At 33.0% G+C, this 21,651-nt stretch overlaps 2 protein-coding genes across 2 annotated transcripts; both read right to left on the bottom strand.

The window, feature by feature from the left end:
• Nucleotides 1-9,163: 9,163 nt before the first annotated feature.
• On the bottom strand, nucleotides 9,164-14,279 carry LOC107661284 (homeobox protein DBX2-like). Its single transcript, XM_016450781.1, has 4 exons — nucleotides 14,123-14,279; nucleotides 12,738-12,812; nucleotides 10,067-10,251; nucleotides 9,164-9,361 (listed from the first exon to the last, which is right to left on the bottom strand). Exons 1-4 carry the CDS (start codon nucleotides 14,277-14,279, stop codon nucleotides 9,164-9,166), a joined length of 615 nt encoding a protein of 204 aa, XP_016306267.1.
• Nucleotides 14,280-18,624: 4,345 nt separating this feature from the next.
• On the bottom strand, nucleotides 18,625-20,556 carry LOC107661288 (secreted frizzled-related protein 2-like). The gene is made up of 4 exons (XM_016450784.1): nucleotides 20,282-20,556; nucleotides 20,031-20,200; nucleotides 19,046-19,138; nucleotides 18,625-18,935 (listed from the first exon to the last, which is right to left on the bottom strand). Exons 1-4 carry the CDS (start codon nucleotides 20,554-20,556, stop codon nucleotides 18,625-18,627), a joined length of 849 nt encoding a protein of 282 aa, XP_016306270.1.
• Nucleotides 20,557-21,651: the final 1,095 nt, after the last annotated feature.

Genomic DNA, 21,651 nt, shown 5'->3' with positions numbered 1-21,651 from the left:
AATGTTATTACATTGAAAAATTATTATTACATTATGAGCTCAAGATTTTATTACGTTTTGAGGAAGTTATTACATTATGAACATTTTATTACAATAATAATGTAATATTTATGCAGTGCAGTTATTACATTATGAGTTGCTACACATGTTTGACATGTGAAAAATGCGTAACATTATTATCGTTACAATTCAGCTGAAACATTGACTCCTGTATTTTAATATATATATATGGGTGACCGGAGCTAATGCTTACTTAACTTATGTTAACTCAAGATATAGATTCATTATTAGCCTATGTAATTGACTTGTATTGTGATGTATTTGTTTGTTTATTTATTTAATATTTATTTGTTTATTTGTCTGTCTGTTTGTTTGTTTATGAATGAATGAAAGTCATTTTCTGTTCAAACACAATCCTGAAAACTAAAATTTTTCACAGCTATTGTCCAAAAAAAAGAAAGAAAAAAAAGTCCAGCGTACTTAACATGTTGATTAATGATATAGTTCATTGACTTTTTTTTTATTTAATTTTATTTTTTTTTATTTTTTTTTTTATTAATTTATTAATTTTTTTATTTTTTTATTTTTTTTTACAATGACTTAAAGTAATTTTCTGTTCAAACAAAAATGTGAAAATTGCATTAAACTTTTCCACTAATATTTTTCTGGAAAAAAATGTCATGATTCATTATACAGATTTATTAGTTGCTATTATTTATTTGTTTGTTTGTGAACGGATGGATGGATGAAATTATTTTCTGTTCAAACACAAAATAGAAAACATTTTTTTTTTTCCACAGACATTGTTTTGAGTTCACTTCACTCTTAAAAATAAAGGTTCCTAAAGGCAAGAAGAACCATTTGTGGTTCCCAAAGAACCTTTCAGTGAACAGTTCTTAAAAGAACCATTTTTTCTTAGTGTGAAGAACATTTAATATAGAACATTTCGTGGAATGGAACGTTTCCATAGATGTTAAAGATTCTTTATGGAGCCACTGAAGAACCTTTATTTTGTGTGGTGTGACCTAGAAATGTCTGTGGGACACGAAACCTGTTAAATCTTACTCAGATATCCCCGAGAGCCGAGTCCCTAGTGTGCTGTTATGCTTATATACTGTATAATTGAACAGGGTTGTTTCCTCTTTATTAAAATGCATCAGTAGTTCTCAGAATCACACGAGTCCAGCTGTGAATGTGATGCTGGTTTGGTTATCAGGCGCATGTCGTTCTGGAGACGCCGAGAACTGATTCTTCTCTCGAGTTGAACAGAGACTCTTTCAGCCATCACTTTTTTTGATACATCTGTGACGCTGTTCTTGTACTGAAGTGAGTTTGACTAGTCTTAACATGAGAAGTCTCTCAGAAACTGACCCAGTAAATCAAGCGGTCAAGCTGTGTTTTGGCTCTGAACAGAGGAGCTTTGCGCGGCCCTGGTGACCCGTTTGGCGGCGCTGAAAGACCAGTCCGTCTTATCTGAGAGTCGGCAGCTATTATGGAGTCTGAGGCTCTCCTGCAGCAGTGAAGCACGGCTCACGTTCACAGCTAATCCCAGCAGATCCCATAATAAAAGAGTAAAGGATCAACAACAGCCAAACTCTGGGCCGTTTCTTATGGGCTACCAATAAAGCCTGACCGGCTCTCGAAGGTCTCGCCACGGACTCTTGACATCCACGTGCATCTCAGCGAGAATCTAATATCACCTCTGATGAGAGACAGACAGCTTATTTGAATAGAGCTCATAACTCCTCTGTTGGAATATATAGCCAGGTTGTAATATTTTTGGTCAGCCGAGAGAGAGAATGTTTCTGGTGTGATTGACTGCAATTCAGAGCGTGGCATGATGACAGAAAACCTGTCAACAATAATATAGGATGACCTGCCTCACGGTCTCTGGGATGAACACAGATTCATAAAGAATCTCAGTGATGTCAAATGGGGGAAAAACAGATGGGCATTGCTTATATGGTGTTCTGTGTGGTTTCAAATGTGTTTTGGGTGGTTGCTAGGCAGTTTGCTTTGCAGGTAATATGTGGTTGCAATCCTTTTGGATTGTTGCTAAGCTGTCGCTATGTGGTTGTAAATCTTTTAGCTTGTTGCTAGGGTTTTGCTATGTTGGTCGAAATGTGTTTTGGGTGGTTGATAGGCGGTTGCTATGTGGTTTCAAATGTTTGGGTGGTTGCAAATGTTTTAGTTGGTTGTTATGGTGTTGCTATGTGGTTGCAAATCTTTGGGTGGTTAGTAGGGTGTTGCTATGTGGTTTTAAATGTGTTTGGGGTGGTTGCTAGGCAGTTGCTATGTGGTTTCAAATGTTTGGGTTGTTGCTAGGGTGTTTCACCACTGTTTCAAATGTTTGGGTGGTTGCAAATGTTTTAGTTGGTTGTTATGGTGTTGCTATGTGGCTGCAAAAGTTTGGGTGGTTACTAAGGTGTTTGGGGTGGTTGCTAGGCAGTTACTATGTGGTTGCAAATGTTTTGGGTTGCTGTGTGGTTGCAAATGTTTTGGGTGGTTGCTAGGGTGTTGCTATGTGGTTGCAAATCTTTTGGAGGGTTGCTAGGGTGTTGCTTTGTGGTTTCACATGTCTTATGTGATTACTAGAGTGTTGCTATGTGGTTGCAAATGTTTTGGATGGTTGCTAGGGTGTTGCTTTGTGGTTCCAAATGTGATTTGGGTGGTTGCTAGGCTGTTGCTATGTGGTCACAAATGTGTTTGGGGTGGTTGCTAGGGTGTTGCTATGTGGTTGCAAATATTTTGAGTGGTTGCTAGAGTGTTGTTATGTGGTTCCAAATGTTTGGGTGGTTGTTAACTTGTTACTATGTGGTTGCTAAGGTGTCATGGCTGGTTGCCAGGTGTTTTCTTCAAACACTACAGGACAATGCATATACTGAACTTTTAGAAGTTGGCTCAGATTAATTTGAGTAATTGTAATTGTTATGCATGCCTTAGCAAACAACACAAACTAATTAGCTTAATTTAAGTACAACAGAAGTAAATGGGAGATGCACACAGTGAAATAAAAGGTGTGTGTGTGTGTGTGTGTGTGTGTGTGTTTTGTGAGCCTCCCAGAGGTCTATCAGTTATTGATGTTGTGGCTGATGGGACTAAAACACAATAATACTGTCGTCCTCGCAGCACATCATTTTCTAAAGTGCCACCAAGAAAATAAAATAATTCAAACACAATCTGAAGCCTTTTCCAGACAACAGCAGCCACTTGAGACCCTCGAGAAATCACAACAGAGTGCCCCAGTTTTTCCATTATTTGTGTTACTGAAAGTGAAAAAACAACAGCTAAGCAGTAAACGTTTCTTCAAAGCCGTGGCAGACTGTGCTGGAGCAGTAAATAAAGCGAGCAGCACCTGTGTGATGATCTTTGATCACCTGCACAGAGCTGCGGGGCTCGACTGATGCTGTTTCTGGTGCGTCTGCAGTATTGAACTGTGGGAATTAATTTCTCAAGTACACTGGATTATTTTCTCACATTCCGAACTGCAGAGATGTTCATCTTGGTTTAATCTGTGTGATGACCAAAAACCACAAAAACTTGAGTTTTGATGTATAACCCTTATAAAAATTCAGTAAATGAATCAATTAATATGGCTTTTCCTCAAAATCCAGCCAAAATCTGCCACATAATCTAGTTTTAAAAATCATTCCTTATTATAATTAAGACTTTATAGGAAAATAATACCAACGTACTGTACCGTGGTACAATTATGGTATCAGATGGTAACACTGTGGTACATTCACTGTGGATTTTACATGGATTTTCCAATTATTAAAAAAAAAAACATGGTATTTTGATGGTACATGTCCAAAACCATGTTTAAAACATGGTGATATGGTATTTCTATTAGTGAAGCATGATCAGCTGATTTTGGTAAAGCCCCAGCAGTGACATTGTGTCATTTATTGCCAAACACTGACCCCTAGTGACATAAAACTGACCTCACACTTTCACATTGTGACCATTCATCTGAGGCTGAACTTCAGTAACAAAATGACGAATATTTAAAACTATTAAACATATCAGCCATCTGTTATTTTATAGAGATGATACCTTTCATTAATGCAGTAAGCCATGAAAAAACTATTTAAGGTTGTACACATGTGAAGCAGCCACAAGAAGTTTATTGCTTTTACTCAAAGGTGGAAACAGCAGTTTAATAACTCAGTAAATGTTTATGGTTCATCTGTAACTATCCATTTTAAATAAGTGAACTTTCATATTAGGGTAATTTACAGCTACAATAACAACAGTATGGAAGCCCATTTCTGCCATATAAGAAAAAAAATAATGTTTTGGTGAATCATAATTATGACATTAAAAAATCATAATTAAGGGATAACGTCATAATTATGACATAAAAAGTATAAAATTGTAACTTTTAAACTCATAATTATGATATTTTGACTTACTGTCCAAATTATAACTTTTTTATGTCAGAATTTCAACTTTTTATCTCATAATAATTTTTAATTATTAGATAATTATCTCATAATTATGACTTAATATCTTATCATTTAGACTTATAATTTCATAAATGTTAGTATCCAATATATTAGTATCTAATATTTTGACTTTTTGTCACAAGTATAACTTTTTATTTCAGAACTGGCTTAGTATCTCATATTTTAGACTTTCATAATTATTATATAATAGTTGAGCATGCACCGATCGTGACGAGCTGCTGCTCAAAACACATGTCAGATGGAAACATTGTGCTTTATGATGGAGTTTGTAGCTTTATTGACTATATTAGAAATAGTTTGAGCTGCAGTTCAGTTGCTGACAGTTCAATAGAAATCAGCTGAAAGCATCCAGTCTCTCATAGCCTACCATTGAAGTGAACGTTCAGTTTATCAGTAGATATTGTAATAAATATTTGAGAAATGATAGTTGTATCTGATTGTATTAGTCTGTATAGAGTGATAGTTAATGTAAAAAGAGCAGATGAACACAGAACAGGTGAAATGTGTTGTGATGATTGAATTTTATTATCTATTATTATTATTATTATTATTATTATTATTATTATTATTAAATAAGTATCCTGTGTATTCATGACACATACATGGATGTCTCTAGGCTGAGCCCCGGATATCTACTAGAAACGCCCCTGGTATCTAATAAATTTGACTTTTTATGCCATAATTATAACTTTTTGTTGTAATGTAGACTTTTTATCTCATAATTATGACTTAATATCTCATAATTTAGATTTTTTTTAATCTCATAATTATGACTTAGGGTCTCATAATTCAGACTTTTATTTTATTATTATGACCTAGTATCTCATACTTTTGAATTTTTATCTCATAATTATGACTTTTTGATTCATAATCAACTATCTCATAATTTTGACTTTTTATCTCATAATTATGACATAGTATATCATAATTTAGACTTTTAATTTTATAATTTTGCCTTAATATCTCGTTTTTTTGTCATGATTACTTTTCATCTCATAATTTTGACTTTTTATTTAATAATTATGACTTAGTATCTCATATTTTTGACGTTTGTCATAATTCTTATCTTCTTTTTATTTCATGATTATGACTTTTTATGTCATAATGATTATTTCCCAAAGCAGTATTTTTTTTTTATATGTGACAGAAATGTAATTAGGATTATTTTCATAATTATGACTTTTCAGTGTCATAATTTTAACTTTGTATCTCATAATTTCAACTTTTTATTTACCAAAGCATGACTTTTCATTTTTTATATGGCAGAAATGGGCTTCCATAGATTGAAATCATGGCTGTTGTCATTTTCAGCGTGAAGATGTTGATGGTATGAGTTGAACCTGATCATGTCACTCCAGCTTTACAGCAGATGAGCGACACGCTGCCGGCGTGTGTTTGTTTTGAGGTGTTGCAGGCAGCTAATGGAGACGCTCTAGTGTTCACAGGCACCTCGAGTGGCTTCATTTGGCATCTATTTATATGTCTGAAATGAGATGTCAAGTGTTGCTCTGTGAAAGTGTGTAAAACTGTTGTTGCAATTAGAGATGAATTTCAAAATGTCGAAGCAAAAGAAATAAATGTTCCATCTCATTTTAATTAAAAAGTAATGTTTCCCATCTAAATGTAATTCAAAATTTACAATGTACACTTTATGCAAGATTAAAAATCAAGCAGATGTAATTGAGCTTGTTATGGTAATTAGTTGTGCATCTTATAAAGAGCTTAATGATCATAATTGCAGTAATAGCGAGAATTCAAATCACCTAATTACACATGCATTTGCGATGATAGAGCTGTGGCATTATTCACATTCATCATATTGAGGCATACTTTACAGCACTTTTGCACCAAATTTCATGACTCGTTCAGGTGAAATATTTCAAACTTTTACAATTACTTTATAGAGCTCGCACTCACAAAGCGCAATTTCTAGCCAATAAAATATTGAATATGAGTGAGAATGACACATGAATATTCACTATAGAAATTTTAGTAGCACTTTATAATAAGGTCCCATTTGTTCAAATTAATGTATTGACTAACAATGAGCAATACATTTGTTACAGTATTATTAATCTTTGTTCATTTTAGTTAATTAAATACAACTGTTCATTCATTGGTAGTAATTACGATTTAGTATCTCTTAATTTAGGCTTTTGTCTCATAAATATGACTTATTATCTTTATTATCTTTATGTTTTATCTTATTATTATGACTTAGTATCTCATAAGTTAGACTTTTTATTTCATAATTATGACTTAGTAACTCATTTTTTACTTTTGTCATAATTATGATTGAGTATCTCATAATTTAGACTTAAATTCATAATTATGACTTAGTATCTCATAAGTTAGAATTATTTCAGAATTATGACTTAGTATCTCATAAGTTAGACTTATTTAATAATTATAACTTAGTATCTCATAATTTAGACTTAATTTAATAATTATGACTTACTATCTCAGAAGTTAGACTTATTTCAGAATTATGACTTAGTATCTCAGAAGTTAGACTTATTTCATAATTATAATTTCAGCTTTTTTAATCTCATAATTATGACTTAGTAGCTCGTATTTTAGACTTTTTATTTCATAATTATGACTTAATAACTAATTTTTTACTTTTGTCATAATTATGATTCGGTATCTCATAATTTAGACTTAATTTCATAATTATGACTTAGTATCTCATAAGTTAGACTAATTTCATAATTATGACTTAGTATCTCAGAAGTTAGAGTAATTTCAGAATTATGACTTAGTATCTCATAAGTTAGAATTATTTCATAATTATTACTTAGTATCTCATAAGTTAGACTTATTTAATAATTATAACTTAGTATCTCATACTTTAGACTTAATTTCATAATTATGACTTAGTATCTCAGAAGTTAGACTTATTTCATAATTATGACTTAGTATCTCATATTTTTTACTTTTGTTATAATTATACGTTTTTGTTATAATTTCAGCTTTTTATCTCATAATTATGACTTAGTAGCTCATATTTTAGACTTTTTATTTCATAATTATGACTTAATAATTCATTTTTTACTTTTGTCATAATTATGATTCAGTATCTCATAATTTAGACTTTTAATTTCATAATTATGACTTAGTATCTCAGAAGTTAGACTTATTTCATAATTATAATTTCAGCTTTTTTAATCTCATAATTATGACTTAGTATCTCAGAAGTTAGACTTATTTCATAATTATAATTTCAGCTTTTTTAATCTCATAATTATGACTTAGTATCTCATATTTTAGACTTTTTATTTCATAATTATGACTTAATAACTCATTTTTTACTTTTCTCATAATTATGATTCAGTATCTCATAATTTAGACTTAATTTCATAATTATGACTTAGTATCTCATAAGTTAGAATAATTTAATAATTATGACTTAGTATCTCAGAAGTTAGAGTAATTTCATAATTATGACTTAGTATCTCATAAGTTAGAATAATTTAATAATTATGACTTAGTATCTCAGAAGTTAGAGTAATTTCATAATTATGACTTAGTATCTCATAAGTTAGAATAATTTAATAATTATGACTTAGTATCTCAGAAGTTAGAGTAATTTCATAATTATGACTTAGTATCTCATAAGTTAGAATAATTTAATAATTATGACTTAGTATCTCAGAAGTTAGAGTAATTTCATAATTATGACTTAGTATCTCATATTTTTTTACTTTTGTTCAAAATTATGACTTAATAGCTCTTTTTTTTTTACTTTTGTCATCATTATGATTCAGTAATAATTATGACTTTGTATCTCAGAAGTTAGAGTAATTTAATAATTATGACAGTATCTCATAAGTTAGACTTATTTAATAATTATAACTTAGTATCTCATAATTTAGACTTAATTTCATAATTATGACTTAGTATCTCATATTTTTTTACTTTTGTCATAATTATAAGTTTTTGTTATAATTTCAGCTTTTTAATCTCATAATTATTAGTATCTCATATTTTAGACTTTTTATTTCATAATTATGACTTAGTAACTAATTTTGTACTTTTGTCATAATTATGATTCAGTATCTCTCATAATTTAGACTTAATTTCATAATTATGACTTAGTATCTCATATTTTTTTACTTTTGTCATAATTATAAGTTTTTGTTATAATTTCAGCTTTTTAATCTCATAATTATTAGTATCTCATATTTTAGACTTTTTATTTCATAATTATGACTTAGTAACTAATTTTGTACTTTTGTCATAATTATGATTCAGTATCTCATTATTTAGACTTTTAATTTCATAATTATGACTTAGTATCTCATATTTTTTTACTTTTGTCATAATTATGTTTTTGTTATCATTTCAGCTTCTTATCTCATAATTTAGACTTTTTATTTTGTAATTATGATTTAGTATCTCTTTTTTCATTTTTACGTCATAGTTATAACTCTGTATCTCATAATTTAGACCTTTTATTTCATAATTATGACTTGGTATTTCATAATGTTGAAATGAACATGAACTATTTTTTCCATTGTTAGTTCATTTTAGCTAGTGTTAAGTTTTGCTAAAAGTTTGACTTTTCCATCACTTCTTAAGACATTTCCAGGCCTGTAAATCACAACTGTAATATTTTGCAGATATTTCCAGGTTTTCATAAGGAATATGTCCCAGCTGTTTAGCATCAAGAGTCTGTTCTCTCCTCTGATGTGTCATCTGGTCTCAGTGTTTGTGCTGTGCACCGGTGAGTGTGTGTGAGAGTGTTTGGTCTGCGCTGACGTGTGTGTTTTGTCTGCTGGTTCAGATTCACTCCAGAGCATGAGTCTCTCCATCGGCGGTCGCGTGTACGTGCTCTCCTTCTCTCTGGAGTTCCTCCACTTCATCCTGCGGTTCTGGAACCAGATCTTCACCTGCGGGACACATGAACCGGATTCAACAAACTGCATCGACTTAGAGTGTGAAAACCCAGGTTTGACGTCAAACCGTAAATATACAGGTGTCTATTGATCGCATTCAGCTTAAAGCATTTATTATGTTAATCAAAACAGTTTACAATTTTTATAATATTTTGGGGTTGAGATTTTTTTATGTTTTTGAAAGAAGTCTCTTCTGCTCACCAAAGGTGCATTTATTTGATCAAAAATACAGTAAATACAGTAATATAGTGAAATATTATTACAATTTAAAAAAGAAGTTTTCTACGTGAATATGTGTTAAACTGTAATTTATTTCTGTGATGCGCAGCTGTATTTTCAGCATCATTACTCCAGTCTTCAGTGTCACATGATCTTCAGAAATCATTCTAATATGCTGATTTGCTGCTCAAGAAACATTTCTGATTATTACCAATGTTGAAAACAGTTGTGATAATGAATATTTTTATGGAAACCATGATGCATTTTATTTTTCAGGATTCACAGATGAATAGAAAAAAACAGCATTTACTTGAAACAGAAATCTTCAACATTATAAATGTCTTTACTGTCACTTTTTGAACGGGTCCTTACTGAATAACAATATTAATTTCTTTAAAGAGTAGTGTATCACGGTTTCCACAGCTTTCTGAAGCAGCACAGATTGTTCAGAAGGTTGTGCGTGTGTTTCTGTGCTCTGACCTGTGTCTCTTTCAGACAGAGGTCGGTGGCCAGTCTGTTGCGGTCGGTCTTGCTGATGTATTTCTGCTTGTGGAAGGTTCTCTCCAGCTCTCGTCTCTGTTCCTCAGAGAACACGGCCCTCCGCAGGATTCCCGGCCGCGACCTGGAGCTCAGCGCTGGACTCCACAGCACAGACCCCACGCCCTCTGCAGGACACACACGTCACCATGTGAGGATGCAGGACTTTATTTATACATTTATTGATTTATATATTATATGTATAGGATCCATCCCTTCTAAGAGTACACAAATAGTGTATCATATAATATGCTATTATACGTGTCAAGGTGATAATATTTTAGTTTGTTAGTTTGTTGGGGTGTTGTATTGATTGATTAGGATTTATATGTACTATATTTTATTTTGCTTTGTTTTGTTTTATTTATCCTAAGGGTATAAAAATATGTCTAAAAAGGGAAATATGACCTCTGTAATTGAGATGTTTGTATTTATTTATTTAATTTTACATTTTTATAGGGAATGTATAGGATTTAGCCCATCTATTTTTATTTATATTAATTATTTTTTGTTTTATTTTATTTATTACAAATGTATAGGGTTTGTCCTAAGGGTATAAATATATGTTTAAAAATAAATAAATAAAAAAGGGGTGGGGGCATGACCTGTGTAATAATATTTTAGTTGTTAGTTTGTTGGGGTGTATTTATTTATTTATAGAGAATATTCATAGAATATTTATAGAGAATATTTAGCCCTTCTAAAAGGTAAACATGACCTCTGTAATATATATATATTTATTAAAATTTTTATATTTATATTTTTTATAGGGAATATATAGGATTTAGCCCTTCTAAAGGTATTTTTATGTTATTTTATTTTATTTATAGGAAATGTATAGGATTTATGAGAGGTGTAAATATATATTTATATGTATTTATTTATTTATTTGTTTATGTATTTTTGTATTTTTATAGAGAATATTTAGCCCTTTTAATTTTTTTTTTTTTATTATTATTAATAATTGTATTTTATTTATAGGATATGTATAAGATTTATAGGAAATGTAAAAGATAAAAAATGTGATGTAGCACTTCTAAGAGTATTTTATTTTATTTTATTTACAGTAAATGTATAATATTCATCCTGAGGGTATAAATATAAAAATATAATATAATATATGTATATAAAATGAGTCTATTTGTGGCTAAATACTTGTTATGTGATTGTTTAAGCGTGTTACATTGCAAATTTTGCTATACTTTTACATAACGCCAAACAACATTCTGACTTCCCATGATTCATCAGAGCGATGTTTGGATTAGAAAACTGAATGATTATTTTTTCTCTGAGGTGCTCTGAACACATTGAGAGATGCCTTTTTAATGTGCTGGACAAATCGCCAGAGCAGCCACCGTCAGCGCGTGAGTAAGCAGGTTAGTCATGCTCTCTGCTCGCTATTGAGTCTAAATAGTTTCCACTTAAACGCTCTATTTAAGGGTCAGCTGACCCTCAGCCCCGCCCACACACCTGCAGCATTATCTACTGCTCTCAGTGTTTCCTTTCAAGAGATGGACGCGTCTCATTCTCTGTACAGGGAGATGAGCTGGAAAAAAGTCTATAAAAGTAATTTCTATTGAGGGCGTCGTGTCTACGGGGGCCCGAAGCGCACAGAATGGACGGATGGGGAGCTGAGGGCGGCTTCTAGAGCTCCGCTTTCATTAGCGAGAACAAAAAGCCCGGAGAAGCGACTCCGCCCTGCGCGGTGCAGGAATGCGGGTCATTGTGCGACCCGGACTCTGATCCCAGACCCGCGGCCGGGTCGCATGCGTGCGGTCGCTCTGAATGCAGAGTCCGAGGAGCCAAGAGCGCTGTGGGAAAGTGTCAAAGCGCTAAACTGCTTTCAGGGAGGCTTTCTTAAAAGCCCCGAATCTGACAGATCTGCGGCAGAGATTCAGAAGGGCGATAAAGACATGGTTGCATTCACTAGCACAAGTTTTCTTTACAGTCGTACTCATTATAATGTACTTTGAGTTCATTTATTTAAACCTGGAAATAAAGTTTCAGCATTTTAAATCATTTAGGAAAAAGTTATGACAAAATGAAGAATTATTTTCATGTATACATATTTTAAGAAATGTTGTATATATTATGACAATGAAGAAATAGTTTTATATATATAAAAATATATAAATATTTTCTTTTATGTATAAATATAGAAGTTATGACAAAATGAAAGAACTATTTTATATATAAAAGATAACTTGTGACAAAATGAAGATATAATTTTACATGTAAATAAAATATATGATGCATAAATATTTTATATGAAAGAAACGTTATTACAAAAAGAAGAAATATTTTAATAAAAAGAAAAAAAAAATTATATTTAAATAATTGTATAATTATACTTCCATAAAACATTACAACAAAAAAAGAAGAGATAAAATATTAATATATATACATATATAATATCTAGATAAAATATTTTTATGTATACATATTTTATATATAAAAGTTGACATAAAAGTTTAGGGGTAGGGTTGGTGTAGGGCAATAGAATATACGGTCTGTACATTAGAAAAACCATTATGCCTATGGAGAGTCCCCGTAAACCATAAAAACAAACCTGCGTGAGTTTGTGTGTGTGTGTGTGTGTGTGTGTGTGTCTTACTAGGGAACCGAGGAGCAGACAACATCACAGCTCCAGGTCCAGAGCAGCAGGGCAGAGAAACACTGGTCATAATAACTGGAGCGACAGACAGACAGATGGATGAGATCTAGTTTTCTAGATCTTTACATTTCTTGATAAAACTAAAATTGAATTAATTTTCTTCAGACAGTGAAGGAAAAACATCAAGTGCAGCATATATAAAGTTGACAGACCATGTTTGAGCACAACATAATTTCCATACTTTAAGTGATATTTCATAGCTTCAAAATTACTATTATGCTATTCTATACTGTTATTCTATCATGTGAAAATAGTCAGTAAATAATGAGTATATGTGTCCAAACGTTTGATTGGTAGTGTGCAGAATGCATTTATGTGATTAGATTCTGAAAAGTAGGCAGCACGCAAATAATTAATATTGCAATGTGTAACTATGTCCATATATGTTAAAAGTAATCAATTTGAACCTAGAAATATGCAGGTAAATGTGCTGTGGGAAATAAAATTAATCAGAATATTTTAAACAAGTAGTTGACAGTGTTGTCAGTGATCTGTAGTGTGATATGCATTATTAAAAACTACTTTTCATTAAAGTTTCATTAAAAATTTCATTAAAGCTTTAATACATTAAAATATATTGTAATATATAGATTGCATGGAATATGTAAACAATTAATTATATATATATATATATATATATATATATTAACCTAAAATCCTAATTCTAATCTTTTTTTCTTGGTATTTAAAAGGTAATACATATCGGTGCATTCAGTGAAAAGGAAAAAAATGACAGATAGTCTCAATTCAAACCCTCAAACTTAAAAAAAAAATTACAAATATCATTTAATATAAAACCAAGATAGATTGATAGAACGATAGAAATATTCCTCTTTCCGGTATATTACTGTAAAATATTGGTGCTGATGTACAGTGAAAAAGTGGCTATGTTTTAACTTTAAATACCGTTTGTAAATATAGATGTATTTTCACAAAAATATTGAGAATCTGAACTGATCAAAGCTTTTCATTTAATTAAAAAGTACTTGAATTATGTTGATGATGTTATGAGAATGTAAAACTGTATGAGATATTCATTATCATTATTAATATAGTTAACTAAAACCATAAAAAATACATTTTCATTACTTGAAATAAAAATATATATTTTTAATATATTTTAAATGTACTTGTTTTATTTCAGTTTGTTGCCAAGGCAACATTTCTCATTTTCATTCAAATTAAACTTATAAATAACTCAAACTGAAACTGAAATAAAAAAGAATTAATTAACAACGAAATGACTAAAAAGTAACAAAAATGAAAATAAAATCAGAAATATTCATAAAAACTATATAATGACTGTTTCTCTCAGGTGGTCTTACCTGACGGGGTCTGAGCCCGTTCCTGAGAAACGTAAAGCAGAGCCGGGGAGCATCTCTTGAGACAGACACCTGGCGCAGGTGCACGCAGCAGGTTCTCAATCAGAAAACACTTCCCAGAATTCCCAAATCCAGGATGCCTCGGAGGAAACCCAGCCATGTCTCTGCGGTGCCTCGTCCTCCGATCTAGAGAGTTTCTCCCTCTCGCGTGTGAGAGTTCACTTCATTAAAGAGCACAAAGAAAGCAATGCGCCTCTCTGATTGGCTCTGATGAGACCGGCTCTTTCTGTGGGACAGAAGGTGGAACCCCTTCATTCATGATGTCAAAGCTCCCATTAAATGATAGACACTGGAGACAATGGACTCCCGGCCAAAGTTTAACTCGCACACCAAACACAGCCCGGCGGCAGTAAATACTGATATCTGTTTTCAGCGCCGGCCATTGAGGAGGCCATTGAGAGACGGCCTGGAAAATATCTGTGCCTCAGTCTATCAATGTGGACTATATTTCTTTACTTTGTTGTTGTGCGTCCTCACAGCTGTGGACAATGAGAGCTTGTTTGCAATCAACAAGTGGTATTTTACCGTAATTAATGCATGTGTGAAAATCACAAAAACTTTTAAAGAACACGTCGGACCTGTTTTTTACCCAAAAATCAGAAGAAATCAATTATTTTTGCATGAAGCCTAATTTTAGTATCTTTCAGATTTTTTCTTTAATAATTAAGCGCATTGCCCTAATTTAGTAAAACATGTGAAAAATAATGCTATATTATTTTAAACTGTATTTAAAATGTATTTAAAAATCGCTGTACTGCCTTCATGCTAAATTACTTTTTTTTTTTTTTTTTTATAATTTCATTTTAAATACTTTTACACAATAAATTATGGTATTACAGTAATGAAAATCTAATGAGTATTGGGAATAAAAAAAAAAATTCATTCTTTTTTATTTTAGGATAAAAGATGAAAAGATCAAATTTAATTTTAGCATAGTTAGGATTATTTTCTTAAAAATTAAATATGTTACCCTGATTTAGAAAGAAAGAAAGAAAGAAAGAAAGAAAGAAAGAAAGAAAGAAAGAAATAAAGAAAGAAAGAAAGAAAGAAAGAAATAAAGAAAGAAAGAAAGAAAGAAAGAAATAAAGAAAGAAAGAAAGAAAGAAAGAAATAAAGAAAGAAAGAAAGAAAGAAAGAAATAAAGAAATAAAGAAAGAAAGAAAGAAAGAAAGAAAGAAAGAAAGAAAGAAAGAAAGAAAGAAAGAAAAAGAAAATCTCTTTAGCATTACTATAATGTGGAAAAATAATGATATATAGTATTTAAGTTGTTTTTAAAATGTAATTGTAATGCTGTTTATTGTACTGCCTTTTAATTTATACCAAATTACATTTAAATCTTTTTATTTTTAATAGTTTTACAGTACAAATGATGGTATTACAGTAATCAAAATCTAATTAGCGATCTTCATTTTCTTGATGCAAAATCTTATACATTTATTTAAGGGTAAACAATGATTCAGATATGTTTTTCCAAATTAAAACACTTAAAAATGTGTCTATTCTGTTGCAAAGCATAAATATTATGAAACACAGAACTGCTTTTGTTCTACATTTACTGCCAAAAAGTGGTGAGCATCATTTCACGTTTACCAAGAGTTTTCAGTGCGGCTGCAAACATGCTAGCAATGATCTGAATTTATGAAACCTACATATTTATTTCTATGAGAACAACATAAATATTACTCCAAAATAAATAAATTTTACTTGCATGAGCGTTCACTTTCAGATGAATAAAGTGCTACATGTTTCACACTGCAATGGCTCATCAATAGACGTGCATATTCATGTTCATCAACTAAATTCAGTCCCAAAAGTGTGTGAGATATATGAAAATGTTTTTGACACTAATATAACTTCATAGAACATATGTGACCCTGCAGCACAAAAGCAGTGTTAAGTCGCTGGGGTATATTTGTAGCAATAGCCAACAATACATTGTATGGGTCAAAATTATAAATCTTTCTTTTATGCCAATACATGTATATATAATGTATATATATATTGTGTGTGTGTGTGTGTGTGTGTATGAATATATTTGTGTGTGTGTAATATATGTGTAATTTATGTAATAATACCTCATCACGGCATAATTAAATAAAGCATAATTAAACATATAATTTAAAGCTTCCCACAAAAAATAATACATCTTTATTAGTAGTATTTTATATATTTTACTGAATGACTAAAATAAGTAATAAAAGAAAAGGTTCATAATATATATATTTTATTTTTTATTTTATTTTTTTTTGTGTGAGGAGCTTTTAAATTATTTGCTCAAATATACATAAACATTTCTTTCACTTATTGTCGTAATCCCTCACACCAGTCGGCATGGTTTTCCCAAACAGGCAGAATTAGTCCTTTATGAAGTGGAGTCACTAAAACGTTAGTTCATGTGAACCCATTTGAAGCTTTTATGCCTTTTAAAGGACAACTGAAGAAATGCGAGCCCTCACTGACAGTCTGTAAAGAGTGGGCGCAGTCCTCTCGCTGTGAGAGCAGCTGTGAGAGCTCGCTCTCCTCTTTCACGCCGTGACCTCTTGAAAACGGCCGTCTCTCAATGCTTCTGTCCTCTGGGCTCTTCACACGCTGAAAGAGCACAATGCGGGGAGACTCTGTAATGAGGAGAAACTCTATCAGGCCTGTTTGATTCACGCTCACAGACCCTTGTGGATTCAATTTTGTTCAGCACATAAAACATTAGCACATGAAACTGAGAAGAGGTTCAACTTCTGTCGAGCTCTGCTTCTGATAAAGTAGTTCTGCAATAAAACCTGTCAGCAATTCGATCAGGAAATCTGCTTCTGTATTTCAAATCACGCTCTATTAAAATGTCACTTTCTTCATTCATATTCCTAATAGCAGTCAATCACGTCCCACTTATACACTCAAATAAATCATCTTCTGAACCAGTTTACTGAAATGAACTGTTCAAATGAACCGATTCACTCAAATTAATCAGATATTCTCGAAGAGTGTGTTTGACTATCATCACAATACACTACTGTGATACATATTTATATATATATACACTATTATATTACACTATATATATATATATATATATATATATGTATGTATGTATATATAAACATTTTATATATATTATATATCGTATATTATATATTTTTTAATATTTTTAATCTGTTTGTCATTATCTGTCATTTGCATAGGGTACCATTTAAATCAAATTTTATTTTATATATTTTTTTAATATAATTTTGAATGGTTTCTATTATTGGTATCTATCATTTTTATGTGGAGAAATTTATCATTTAAAAATGATATTTTATTTTATTTTTTTAATTTTAGATGTCTACAGTATCTATCAAAAGTTTGAGGTAAGTTTATAAAAGAAATTTATACTTTTATTAATCAATGCATTAAACTGATCAAAAGTGACAGTAAAGACATTTATAATGTTACAAAAGTTTCGAATAAATGCTGTGCTTCTGAACTTTCTATTCATCTGTGAATTCTGAAAAATAAAATGTATCACGGTTTCCACAAAAATATTGTGCAGCACGACTGTGTTCAACATTGATAATAATCAGAAATGTTTCTAATAATCAGCATATTATACTGATTTCTGAAGATCATGTGACACTGAAGACTGGAGTAATGATGCTGAAAATACAGCTGCACATCACAGAAATACATTACAGTTTAACAGATATTCACATAGAAAACTGTTCTTTTAAACTGTAATAATGTTTCACAGTTTTTACTGCATTTGTGATCAAATACATGCAACCTTGGTGATAAAAAAAAACATTTAAAAAGTGTAAATAAGTAGTGTAAAATGTTGAGGTGGCTTTTTTTTTGTTTAAAGCTGAGTTAGTACAAATAAATGTAGTTAAGACTAATTTTAGGCCAAATATGTGTCAAAAACACAATAATATACAGTAGAAACATTTATTATTTACAGCACAAAAAACAACGAAAAAACAGACATAAATACACTTACATCTGGATATCTTTCTTTACAAATTACATCTGAATAGAAAATAATATTCTTTACAATTATTTAATCTCTATGTACAACAGTCGGAGTGCATCTCAAGAGCTGTGTGTGTGTGTGTGTGTGTGTGTGTGTGTGTGTGTGTGTGTGTGTGCGTGTGTGTGTGTGTGTTAGAGGGAGAATTACATAGTAGAAATCACATCGCTATCATTTCAAACCCTCCATGATGGTGTTACTTATGTTTTAGTACGTCTGCAAGAGGTCTGTTAAAGATCTCTAAGCATCTGCTGTGTACAAACATCTGACAGACGTCTCTAAGATGTCAGATTTCAATCATAAACATCTTAAAGCCATCTATTTGACATCTGATAGGAGATGTCCTGTAGACGTATTGCAGATGAGCAAACACTCTAAAAAATATGTCTTACAGATGTAATGCAGAGGTCCAGCAGACGTCTCCACGATGTACGCCTGCTAAATTAGTTCAGCATTTGTGGTGTTTCCATTTGCGTGCGGCCACCGCGATGTGCAGGTCTTTCTTGAGCCACGGGAACAGACTGGAGAGCTGTATGGAGCCGCTCGCGCGCATGGTGCCCGTGATGAGGTAGAGCTGCGCGCGGCCGGGCCGGACCAGCGAGAGCGCGCATCTGAGGTTGATGAGCAGCCAGCGCTGGATCAGACTGGCCGTGTCGTACGGGAGCAGCGGGCCGCGCTGGATGAACTCCACCGGGCCTTCCACCGTCAGCTCCGGCTCAGAGGACAGCAGGCGGCGCCGAGAGATCTTGACTTTCACAGCTGTGGGGAGAAAAGACGGTGAGTTAAAGAGTCCCCAAACCACATCACAAGACTTTAAGCTTCCTCAAAACCAGCCGAACCGATGTATATAGGCAATAAGAATCGCTTACCGAAGTCGGTGAGGCACAGGGCGTCCAGCACAGTTCTGAGAGACGGCGCCTCCTCCACAGACGGGCAGCTTTGGCACACAGGCTGAGGGAATTCTGCCGACACCACAATATATATATATGGTTAAATCAATGCACATGTTTGCATTGGCGGACGCTTTTATTCAAAGAGACTTCCAGTGCATTCATTTATCTATATTTAATGACATTCATCAATATGTGGGTTAAAATTTGCTGCAGTTTCCTGCAATTTAGCCAAAACTGCTCTCTAAATTTTAGTCTGCTACAAAAAAAAAAAATGTGCAAACATTATTTTTATTTTTTTTTAATGTTCAAATAATTTCAGAAAAATAAAACCGCCTTTAAAAAGTATTTGCACCCGTTATTTGTACTAATCATTAACATCTGCAGCTAACTAGAATTTTAATAACGTTTTCTTGCATATAAACAAACAGCACTGAGCTCTTATATTTAATAGATTTTTTTTCATAGTTTTTAATTGTTTCTGTTATCAGTATCTCACATTTTTATGTAGAGAACCATTTACATCTGTGTAATAATAATAATAATAATAATAATAATAATATCAATCAGGATGTTTTAAATATCCGGCAATTTAGTCAAAACTACTCTTTAAATGTCGCCACTTATTTTGTCGACAAATATTATTTTTAGTACATTCATAATTTAATACATTTAAAATGTATCTAATATCAATCAAGATGTTGGTTAAAAATTCACCACAATTTCCTGCAATTTAGTCAAAGCTTTTCTCTAAATTTCTAAATGTATTTTTTATGCAACAAACATTATTTTTCATGACATGTTATTTAGTAAATTTATATTGTTTATGTTCTAGAAAATGTCAACAGCATTTGGTGTCAGTATCTATTATTTTAGCATGAAATAAATAAATAATGTAATTTAATTTTCTATTTTATTTTATTCTGTCTGTCTGTCCGTCCATGCATGTGAATGAGTGTCTCACCTTTGGAGAAGGCGCTGATGTGTTTGGGCAGCGGCGTCAGACACGTGTCGTCCTGCGCGGGGAACCGGTCGCAGTTCAGGGCCTCGGGCCAGGCGAGTCCGTGACAGGCCAACACAGGACCGCAGCTCTCCTTCACGGCCACGCACACGCTCCGACACGGCTGGATGAACCTGCGGATGCAACCACACTGAGCTTAGACCAAGAACTCTCAGATCTCTCCAGTCCCTGGTCTCGGTGCTCTGTGCACGTACCTGTCGAGGCAGACGGGAGCGACGAGCGAGCAGACGAAGGCCCGGGCCTGTGGGTGGCAGCCGGTGTGAAGCAGCGTCCTCCAGTCGTCCGAGCGAGGAACCGCTTCCTCCAGACTGCTGTGGCCCAGCAGGTTAGGCAGACGCATCTCCGAGTACGGCACGTCCTGGCAGACGCTCATCTGGAGCGGGATGGGGATGCAGCGTGTGGTCTGGCCCAGGTCGAAGGACCCGGCGTGGGCCCTGAGAGCGAGGAGGAGCAGCAGGGACGGATGCATGATCCTGACGGAGGCGTGGAGGTGAGTGATGCAGGAGCTCAGCCGGCTCTCGCTTTATATAGAGGAGGGCAGATGTTATCAACGACACATCAGAGGGACGCAGACGAGCAGGAGATAACGGGCCCCAGACACGGGGGGAGCGAGGGGGGACATTAAATAAACTATCAAAGAGCTCCACACACACACACACATACACACACACACACACACACACACACTCACACACACTCACACACTCACACACACACACACTCACACACACTCACACACTCACACACACACACACTCACACACACTCACACACTCACACACACACACACTCACACACACTCACACACTCACACACACACACACTCACACACACTCACACACTCACACACACACACACTCACACACACTCACACACTCACACACACACACACTCACACACACTCACACACTCACACACACACACACTCACACACACTCACACACTCACACACACACACACTCACACACACTCACACACTCACACACACACACACTCACACACACTCACACACTCACACACACACACACTCACACACACTCACACACTCACACACACACACACTCACACACACTCACACACTCACACACACACACACTCACACACACACTTCGATAAACAATATCTATTAATATGTTGCTTGAAATTTGCTGCAGTTTTCTGCAATTTAGTAAAATATTTGTGCAATCAAAATTTTTATGTGACATTTTAGTGCTTGATTTATTTATACATTCAGACCATTTCAGATGATAAAACTGAACGATTAATAATGATAATATCAGTTAAAATGTTGAAATCAGTTTCCTGAACTAATCTCTAAATGATTTTCACTACATATTTTTTAATACAATTTTTTTTTGACATTTTAGTGTGTGATTCATTTATCCGTTTAGATCATTATAATAAAACTGAATGATGAATAATAATATGCTGGTTGAAATCTGCTGCAATTTCCTTCAAAACACAGTCTAAAATATTTTTGTGACATTTTTAGTACGTAAATATTTTTAATGCTCAAATAATTTTTCATAAAAATGCAACACCAAATAAAACAGCATCTGCAGTTT

The sequence above is a fragment of the Sinocyclocheilus anshuiensis genome, unplaced genomic scaffold, assembly GCF_001515605.1.
Source record: "Sinocyclocheilus anshuiensis isolate Anshui unplaced genomic scaffold, SAMN03320099.WGS_v1.1 scaffold499, whole genome shotgun sequence".
Classification (NCBI taxonomy): Eukaryota; Metazoa; Chordata; class Actinopteri; order Cypriniformes; family Cyprinidae; genus Sinocyclocheilus; species Sinocyclocheilus anshuiensis.
Note: the sequence above shows the minus strand (reverse complement) of the source record. Positions and strands in the feature narration are given on the sequence as shown.